Genomic DNA, 10,973 nt, shown 5'->3' on the forward strand with positions numbered 1-10,973 from the left:
TACAGAATTAATTAAGATACGATATCTATAGCAGTAGCCTGTGTTTTAGCTATTTTTTACGTCTCTCTGACGAATCCATTTTCAATATATCGCCTATATATCTATATAAATGGGAGCTTATCTGTTTACTTTTTTGTTGCGATCATAACTATCAAGACAAGGTTTGTATCAAATAATAATATGGAGAAATCAACAGGAAAAGTTGGCAATTCAAATGATCATTTTGTATGAAAATATTTTCTCGTACGCGCTTATCTACGAATCACCTAACTGATTTCAATAAACATGTGAAAGTCGTTAGTTCCAGCTCAAACATACGACAATATTAGACTTTATAGGTGGCGCTGTTGTCGAGACCTAAAAGTCGAAACGTAAACATAAAAAAGAGCCCACAGATCTCATATAAAACTTACGTGTAAAATAATAAGGTGTATATCTAATTTCTCTTTAATGCCAAATACGAAAACGTCATTATCGTTCAGCTGTATAGCAACTAGGAAATAAATAAAGAACAGTCGGTAATCTCATCTCATTTAATAATAATTATCACACAAAAAATATACTTACACTATAGTTTATATGATCTCTAGCCATGAGTATTATGAATCATGATAATATATTTTGAGATTGCGTTACTAAAGTAAACCACATACTTGTCTTATTGAAAATTATATTTCACATTTAGTTATTCTGACCGTAGATGTAAAATAAATAAGCGTTATTTTCGAACAAATTAAAGTAATTTTGATATTACATGCCATAATGCTACTACTGCTACTCTAAGAGAAATTAGACTCATTCAGACTACAGGAACACGCCACATTGTACTAAACTACTATATGATCAATCTGAAATCTAGAACTGAGATTTTTGGCAAAAATATTCGTTATTCACGAATAATTAGCACGATCTTAGTAGTGGTAAAAACGAGCATGGTGTCATTTAATAACGCAATGTCAAGATAACTCTGTATACCAGTTATTCTTTTAGTTATTTTATTTATTTCATATATGCCTTAGTCTCGTGATTCAACTTCTTATAAACTTATATAATATAATATCAGCCCTGTATTATATACTGCCCCACTGTTGGGCACGGGCCTCCTCTACTACTAAAAGGGAATAGGCCTTAGTTCACCACGCTGGCCTAGTGCGGATTAGTAGACTTCACACACCCTCGAAAATTCCTAATAGAGAATTTCTCAGGTATGCAGGTTTCCTCACAATGTTTTCCTTCACCGTTAAAGCAAGCGGTAATTCACAAAGAAAACACACATATTTTAGAAAAGTCAGAGCCCTTGGGATTTGAACCTGCGGACATTCGTCTCGGCAGTCCGTTCCACAACCAACTAGGCTATCGCCGCTTTATAAACTTACCTATTATAATTTCAGAAAAACATAATATCCCCAACAGATAAGATAATGAAAATATTTTCTATTATTAATACAAATCCTTTTAACAATAATTTATGTTTTATGATCAAATTTTCGCACATAAATTATAATAAGTAAACTCTTTTCTAGGCCTATGTCCAGCAGTGTCTGCAATGGGCTGATGATGATGATGACGATGATGATGATAAAACTTTTTTTTATCGCTTTTCTATGAATACAAAGTTTTTGCTTAGTATTTAATAAGCTCACTTTCACTTTTCGATTAAATATATTGTAATAAACATTATAACAATATTTGGTATAAAAACTTTTAACTTACATTAAGAAAAGAATTTTGTCAAATAATTATAGTACTTAATAGTAACTTACAGATCTACTTTCATGCCCATTAGTGCATTAGGAAAACACTAATAACTAACAAATTAATCATCTAATATAAGAACAAATGAGAAGCCATTAAACATGTAGTATTCGATTGTGTTCGTTAACTAGTAAGATAAGGTTTAATTATATTTTTAATGAACCATTCTTCTGAAAAATGCAAGTGGTCTCCGGGAGTAGATAAGAATTTCAATTTGCCGGCTTTGTCCATTTTCTTGAGGCCAAGACGATCCTGGAATTATAAGTAATTTGACGTAAACATGTAAGGCTCAATTTTCCTGCACACAATTTGCCTGTTTCTGGTCCTATAAGATATTCCCTTGAAAAGATATCTCTGATGGCTAAAAAATCTGTTATAAAATGCAAGAGAACAACTGATACAATTCATAATACTATAATTTATATTCTGCTTGATACGATTACTGATTCATCTGGTAATCTAGCAGACAAAATAAAAGCATTATCAAGGAGATAGACAATAAGTAGGTACCTTTCAAAATCAAATCTGCCCTATGTTATTGAGTTTACAAAATACGCGATAAAATAATGTGATGGATTAAAATAAAACAACTTAGGTCATACGAAAAACATTCAAAAATTCAAATATAAAAGCCATTACTATGCTATTCTAACGTCTTCATAAACAAAACAAGATTAACAATACTCATAATCTCTTACCTCTTTGTACAACATCGATTGTTGCAACGTCATCATCTTTTTATCTTGTCCCGGTGCATAGAACCCGAACCATTCTGTCTCCCTGGGCTGCACTATCGTATCATTATCAAACTTGACTAGAACAAAGTTGTCCAACTTGTTCAAATTCTGTATGTAGGTCTTGTTTACAGATTTCTCGTTGTTGATTTCAGCGAGAAAGATGCTGCTTTGCTTGTAATTGTCTTCATTCAACGGGTCATGCCAATAAGTCGCTTGGACCAGAGAACTCTGCACCCAACTGCATAGAAAAAAAAGAATTACGTGGACCCACTAATTGTTATCGACTATGTAGCCTCGTTTTGATCATATACAATATGCTTTATGCTAAGTAGTTATTTATTACATTGACACTGATTACAAGTTCATTTTAAAACGAAACAAGACGAGCCCAATAAATAAGATAAAAAAAACATTAATCATGCTGATTACACATGGATAAATCAGGGATGTCAGTGACATCGGACGGGACAGTTCAAAGCACTAAAACGTCATAATTAAATAATTATTATAATCAGCGTAATCTACTACTCGCATTTTCGTTCTTCTACCAGGCGTTATACCACTTCAATGTAAAAATGTTGTAGCCATTATTGCTACACAAAATGTTGTCCAAACTAGGAATTGAGCGAAGAAGATCTTGCTAGAACCTAAGCGCATATGCGTTGCCAGTTGACCAAGGAAGCAATAATCGGACAGTGACAAAAAATAACACATAGGGGTCGCTGAACGCCCAACTATGATTCTATCTTATCGACAGTGACATGGAGTTATATAAAAGAATATAATATAGAGCTACGAATTTTCTGTAGAAATAAGAAACTTGAAGTAGTTTCTACTCATTGACTATTTAGTATTCATATTTGGGTTTTGTTCAGTAGCCAATGCGAGCGAAGCCGAGATCAACATCTAGTTGTACATATAAAACAGTTCAGTAGTTACATTGAAATCAACATAATATTAATAATTTATTTTTATAAATAGTTATAGAATATAGTTATAAGTTATTATGTTATTAGAGTTCCGCCAGTCGAATTGGGTGTAACCTGTAATGGCTGTGTGTTGATATGTAAATAAATAAATAAAAAATATCCATAAATAGCGATTCCTTCATTTCATGGATGATGGAACCCAGTAAGTACATGAATTCACGGGTCAATGCTTGTCGTAAAGAGTAAAGACGATATGTCAACCTTGCGAGTAATTAATGGTCCGTAACTTTTTTGGCAAAGACAACAACGCTATTCTTCCTGTTTGGTGACGACTTGCATTGCGTACGCGAGACACGGCTGTTTGTTTATAGTTTATCCTTGTGCAAAGGCAAACTGATCTTAACCAGTATCAGCTTTAAATATAATAAAAGGTTTTTGATGAATTCAAAATGAGGAAATAAATACTTAAATATTTTTTTCTAGTCGATGAAGTAAAGCAACGACCTATTTGTTTTTGTAAACTATTCTATATGTTACGGTTAATAGTATGAAAAAGAAGTCCTTATGGAAAACTACATCAAACTTGGTTATGAAATGAGGCAATGGTTATTATTTGAAATATTACAATGTGTAAGAGTGGGCGCGCATTGGAGTTATCGGTCCTTCTCTTTCCTTCGCATGCATCGTAATCCCCTGTGTCGTCACGAGCGCGTATTGTGTCTCTTTTCTCATTTTTTGGCACTTAACCCTTATAGTAAAATTCAAAGGCTTATAACTTGCTATTTTTTTATCGAATTTTAATCAGTCTTGTGTTAGAATTTATATAAATTAAAATTTGATGAAAGCAAAAATCTGCCACGATTGCGTAGTCGGAACAAGAACTTTATTATTACCTGGCTTAAATCTCGGACTTGATCTACGGGATGTGTCAAGTAATATTGGGTTTTCTGCTCGCTCTCTGTTATATGGGAACTAACATAGCTGACCGAACCTAGTTGTATTACTTCTCCCTAAATAGGGGCCAAAAGCTAGGCTAGGTAATGTTGGTATATTGGAATGTTTCTAGTCCTCCACGAGACAGAAGTCTTAAGTAATGATTAGATAAAAACATTGTTACTACAAGAATTCCTAGCTGTGACAGATCGAAATCAGTGCATGATGTAACTTACGAGTTAACTCAAAACCACACAGCAAAACACATTCGCAGTTACATAATACAAAGAGGCACTCATTGTCTGTAAATAAATGTCTTAAAACCGCATTGATGTTAGCACAAGCTCGTTGTTTACTTTACATTGACAATGTATACATGATTCATAAACTATTTAGATTCTAAGGTTAAGTACTAAGATGTGTACTTATATTGATTGCAGAATGCCGCAGCTGTTGGTTTTAACTAACAACTATTAATATATTATCTACGCCGCGACAATTGATTTGTAAATTTGGGGGAACTTTTTGAGAGTCAATATTTACACTGCAAACTTTGGTATCGCAATGGCTAGACTGGTTGAACTAGAGTATTTGTGTAAATCTATACAAACATATAAAATTAAAAAGTTGTTTGTTTGTTTGAATGCCCTTATCTCGGACGTCTAAACTGATTTTGATTTTGTTTCACTAATAGAAAGCCACATTAATGCTGACTGCTACTTTTTATCCCAAACAAACTTTTATACGCGGTCGGAGCCGCAAACAAAAAGCGGTAAGTCAATTTGTGTCTAGAAAGTCGGGAAGGTAAAAATTATGTAAAGAGAATATGTATATGTCAATGCATATCAATTATCTCTATAGTATTTAGTGCTTACAAAAGAGGCACATGGCCTAACTAACATATGTATAAATTTATTTTGTTTATATTTAGTTTGCTTCTGAAATATAAATAAATAATACACACACACCTTTTATCCCCGAAGGGGTAGGCAAACAGCGGAACTGGTGTACCAACTTGCCACCCTGTGTATTCCGGGCACTAATTACAGACTATGTGCTAATAAGTAAAAATACCCAATATAACTTTGCTTGACTCGGGGATCAAACCCAAAAACCCAACACTACAATCTTACCCTAATGAAACTACGCCGGCGGGGCAGTTGTTATTTATTAATATAGCTAGTAAGATAGACTTAATCTTTATTAAAAGTGCTTTCAAATACACGAATTATACAATATTAAAGTTTTCTTTGCAGAGAAAGATGATAACCAACCACGCCACTGAAGCAGTTTAAGGCGATACCTCAAGGTCCATTTTCATACATTTTGTTCAATTTCGTCATATTAAATTTTAAAGGCCGAAATATCCATGATTATTAATTATTTTTACGTTTTTCTTTCATCTGCGAGAACTAATCACTAACTAGACGTGAATTTAAATTCTTTACTTGTCAATACTTGTTTAGTTACCCAGATTAAAGGTGAAACAAAATGTATGAAAATGGACCTTGAGGTATCGCCTTAATACATATTATATATTTTAATTGAAATTCTGATTTAAAATATAACTAAGTTGTTAGTGTATAAACTACATAAGTGGATTACACTACATTCCTTGAATAACAGAATAGCTGATGGCCTTATTCAAACTGTTCCGTGCTGTATTTCAATTTCCATATTGTTTTCCTTCCCTTAACATAGTTATAGTATGCAAAAATTATTCGATAGATATTTTTTTACATTTCTAACACATTGAAAATCTATGGTCAACATTGTGTTCAATCAACACCAAAGTTCTATAAATATCGATATTAAAACGATTATTCGGTTATCGATAAACAATAACAAACACTTTCCATTCAAAGAACAATAAACTCATAATGTAATTTCTGCAACCATATTACTGTCCGCACTTACGTAAGCCTTATAAATGCTTGTAGACTACGAACAAATTAATTTAATGCTTCCCGCAAGCCATTCATCCGTGAACATAAAGGAATACTTAAGTACAGTCACATTTGTACGAGGTTGACGAATCCATCAATAGTAGCATCTACTGACTATACTGGACAAAGAAATAATGCTATAGCGACTTTATTGCAAGTTTAAAAGCATTCTTGTAATTAGTTACAACACTTTTTGATATATCGCTGGCTCAATATCACAAAGTCCTATGTTAATTAAAATTTGTTGAAATAACGAGACTTAAAAATTTCTTGTTGGTAAAACTTAGAAAAGACATGGTTCCACATTTATTTATATTCCGGGATTATTTTTTACTGAAATAGACATAGAAGCATGTGATATATAATTGACATTGTGTAAAACATATATAAATAAGCGGCGATAACCTAGTTGGGTGTGGAACGGACTGCCAAGACGAATGTACGCAGGTTCAAATCCCAAGGGCACACACCTCTGACTTTTCTAAAATCATGTGTGTATTCTTTGTGAATTTATCGTTCGCTTTAACGGTGAAGGAAAACATCGTGAGGAAACCTGCACATGAGAGAAGTTCTCTATAGGAATTTCGAACGTGTGTAACGTCTACCAATCCGCACTAGGCCAGCGTGGTGGACTAAGGCCTAATCCCTCTCAGTAGTAGAGAAGGCCCTTGCTCAGCAGTGGGCAAGTATATTATAATACAGGGCTTATATTATTATTATTAAAACATATAATATTGAATGTTGTAAAAGTGAGCCAGCGATATCGTTATTGTTTTATTTTTTATATAAATGTACATTGTACAGGTATATTTTTATAAATCTGCTTCATCCCACCTCTACATCACCCAAAGGTAGACTGGCTTGTAATGCTTACGACATTAAGCCCGGCTATGTACATGTTTGTATATAAAATGAAATAAATAAACACCTAGCCAACTCTTACGTTTTATCAGTCCCTTTTGATACAAATAAATGTCGAGACGCGGATGTTGTTCGACTAAAAAGAATCCGCTCGTTCAAAACCAGACCTACTCATGTGACCTTTCAAAGTCAAGTATGTATTCTTTGTCAATTTCACGCTTTAATGGTCAAGGAAAAGTGAGTCTCCTAATCCGGACTAGGCTAACGTTGTGGGTGAAAACTAAAATATTCTTAAGAGTAGATGCGCCCTTCAGGGATGACGATCTGGGCTGTTAAAGTTTGGGTTTCTTATTTTAATAATAACAAAAACCTTTTGGAATCTTTAATTTTATTCAACACGACACGTCTACATAGTTTTAGGCCAAAAAAGGAAAAGGAAAAGCCACAAACAATGACAATCACAGAATAACATAGACTAAGAATAGGGATGTGTGTAAATTTATATTGCCTTCCAACATGGGCAACCCCCCGAGGCCTCACGTGGCTTCGCGCGGTACCTTGCAAGACCTTATTCTAAGATCTTACCAAAGAAACTGTTAAAACTGGGGAACTGTTTTTGCTCTGTCCGGGGCCCCGCGTCTTTTTTTTTATTTCGTCTGGGGCCTCGCATCAGTTAAGGCCAGAGCTCAAACGGCCTATGCTCAGCAGTGGATCACTCTTTAATAGAGCCCTGGTGTGATTATTTTTTTAGTCATACTCAACCGATCGATAAATTAATCATACAGAGCTCTGGTACCGACTCCAGAGACAACTTCCTTTTGCGTCTATAGATTGATAGGTTTTGATTTCGATCGGTTAATATTTTTGGCGAATATTATAAAATGGTTTACCCAGGATTGGATTTTTTAAGGATTTCCATGCCACACAGATCGCCAATCATTTATAAAAAAACATATTTTGCCTGTCAAACATATCATTGGGGAGCGAAGCGATATTTTTTTTGAACAACCGAACGACGAACAGCTTGTCATTTTTCTCACAATATTTGTCTAATGGTAAAACTTACCTATTATAAGCGGCATAGTTAAGTAGTTTCCTGATGTAGTCGCATGTTTCGTGCTGCAGGGCTCCACAATGAGGTAAGCCGTATACTCCCTGATGTTGACCACCAAGAGATATATAGTTCTTGATCGTCAACCTGTCGCCACATCTTTGCACCACTGCGCGCCTAGTAAAATAAAATAATTTGCTATTTATGATATTATAAAACTATTAACTTTTATCTGTTTATTGTATTGCCTTGGAGGCGTATTATATTGCGTGCTCGGTACGAGCACTCTGAAGTCCCAGGTTCGAATCCCGGGTCGAGTAGTGATACTGTGTTTTTCTGCTGAATAGTAACACTTAGAAAATTGTGTTAGAATTTATACCCGAAACGGTAATAGGCTCGCTCCCTATCACATCATAGGACGAAATACATAGCGAAATATATACTTATGCACTAATTGCGCCTCTGGCTACTACTTTGGATGTAGAAGCGTGATGGGTGTTAGTATTTATTTTTTATTAATACCTAATTTAACGAAATACATTAGCAAGAAATATATTTTAATAACAAAAACAATATAATTCCTATAATATCATATTATTACTGTACTAACAGAACAAAATAAAAATGAACACAGATAATTATAACATCAATTATGATCATTACAATATAAATTCTCTTATTTTGGTATAAAATCTTATAACCGCACTAATAACCATAAATTATTATTTTAATTTATATTATTTCCAATTTGTGCACAATAACAACAGTCAATTCTGAGCATCTTTATAATATACAGGGTATATATATCTTAGTAATATTTTGACATTGTGTTACTAAATGAAACCACATTCTCGTCTTCACCTTTGCTGACATTGTGCCAAAAATCATGGTTTTAGTTTTTTGATGATTTTGTAGTTTAATGCGAATATGGCGTGTTGCGTGAGTGTATTTCTGACTTAAAGTATAATGTTGCCGCTGCGACAAATTCTCTTAGAGTAGTAGTAGTGGCTTTAGGCCGCATGAAATTAAAACTACTTTTTATTCATATTTATTTTGTTTGAAACTTACACTTTTTTATTTTACATCTATGGCTCAAGTAACTTATTGTAAAGTGTTATTTGCAACTAGATAGGTATGTGGTTTCATTTAGTAACACATGTCAAAATGACCCTACATATGCAAATATATGTGTGTATAATAATGCCATAACTTTTCTTATCAAATTAATGTTGATAAGAAAAGTTATAGCATTATAAGCACATGATTATTACTATTACAACAATTATTATAGAAAAACAGTACTATAGTCATTGTTTTGTTTATAACATGATGATATAGGATGTGAACTCATAATATTTGATAAGAAAGTATCTTGGAGTAAACATTGAATTAATATTGTAAGTGAAAATTATTTCTACATCTTTTATATGGAAGAACACGATTAATATTAATGCTCTTAATCTTCTTGCATTCAAAACAATAACTTGATATTTGAATGTGGAAGATTATTGGTTTTTTATTCATTTTTTTATATATGTGATGAAATGACTATCCTTTGTCCTATTATGCACATGTATTTTTTACTGACTGCCTTGGTGGTGTAGTAGTAAATACAACTTAAGCCTTCAGCACTGCAGTTGTAACAAAATTGGGACAACTGCAGTGCTGAAGTGTTGGATTTGATGCCCACATTGGAGAAAGGACTATTGGATTTTTCTACTCAGTATCCGACCAGTCTGGAATTTGTACCTGATATGACGATAGACTCCTCCCTATCATACATTGGAACAGAATATGCTTGATGAAAATTAGATTGCATAAATTAGATGCACCAATTGCCCCTCTACCAACCTTTTCGGGTTAAAAGGTGTGAGTGTGTGTGTGAACATTTTATAACTTATTTTAACTTAAATTTATTGATCGGCTATTACATAACATACTCTCACACCCTTATGTGTTAAACAATGAATTAAAATACCTACAAAGACATCCATAACATAATAGCTAGAAGTACACAAGGTAGTGACTCACTCAATTTACTAAATAATAAAAAAATATATATATAAAATAAATATAAAAAATCTTACAAGAACTGGCATCCTTGTGAAAATCCAATAGCGTTAAACCCACTGGAAAGCTTCGGATCCGAAGCCAATTGCTTGCACACATAGTCTACTTGACGGTTAGGGTTCATAAAATAACCGTTCTCAAAATCTTCCACCGTGCTGTTCCCGATACGCAGTGATATCACGTAAACGCCGGGAATTTGATTTTCGAGAAATATTTTGAACGATCCGAGACTGAATGACATACAGCATGTATCACCTAGGGCGAAAAAAATCCTTTAGAATTATTAGTTATAATTTAATTAGTGGTATTGCTAAAAACTATTTTGCGACTTACCCATTCCATGCCATAAAACTATCGGTATTGGAGACGCGCAAATTGTTTTTATAAATAATATGCTAATGAACCACAGCCTCATTTTGCCTAGTAAAAATTAAAGGAATAAGAAGAGAATTTTTCGATATTAATAACAAGAATTTTATCACACGAAACGTACAAGTTATAGACAAGGTAAGGAAAATACAAGTGAATAAAATTTTTAAATGTTTGCAAACAAAGATCTGTCAAACTCAAAAGTGTCAAAAGTCGACAGTCAAAGTCGCGTATAATTTACATTCATAGATAATACAAATATTTTATCGATCACTCTTATTAGAAATTATTTGCAAAATATAAGATTGTAACATAATAAAAA

The 10,973-nt window shown here is 33.3% G+C and overlaps 1 protein-coding gene across 1 annotated transcript; it reads right to left on the reverse strand.

Moving 5' to 3' along the window:
• Positions 1-518: 518 nt before the first annotated feature.
• Positions 519-10,860, reverse strand: LOC115440042 (palmitoyl-protein thioesterase 1). Its single transcript, XM_030164178.2, has 5 exons — positions 10,616-10,860; positions 10,300-10,537; positions 8,228-8,389; positions 2,454-2,730; positions 519-2,007 (listed from the first exon to the last, which is right to left on the reverse strand). Exons 1-5 carry the CDS (start codon positions 10,695-10,697, stop codon positions 1,879-1,881), a joined length of 888 nt encoding a protein of 295 aa, XP_030020038.1. The 5' UTR covers positions 10,698-10,860; the 3' UTR covers positions 519-1,878.
• Between the last annotated feature and the right edge of the window lie 113 nt (positions 10,861-10,973).

Source organism: Manduca sexta, chromosome 15 (genome assembly GCF_014839805.1).
Source record: "Manduca sexta isolate Smith_Timp_Sample1 chromosome 15, JHU_Msex_v1.0, whole genome shotgun sequence".
Lineage (NCBI taxonomy): Eukaryota > Metazoa > Arthropoda > Insecta > Lepidoptera > Sphingidae > Manduca > Manduca sexta.

Coding starts and splice junctions, on each gene's coding strand:
- LOC115440042 (XM_030164178.2), bottom strand. CDS start 10,697: ATGAGGCTGTGGTTCATTAGCATATTATTTATAAAAACAATTTGCGCG. Junction 8,390..10,299: donor TCACAAGGATGCCAGTTCTT/GTAAGATTTTTT, acceptor TTATTTTACTAG/GCGCGCAGTGGTGCAAAGAT. Junction 2,008..2,453: donor AATCGATGTTGTACAAAGAG/GTAAGAGATTAT, acceptor TTATAATTCCAG/GATCGTCTTGGCCTCAAGAA.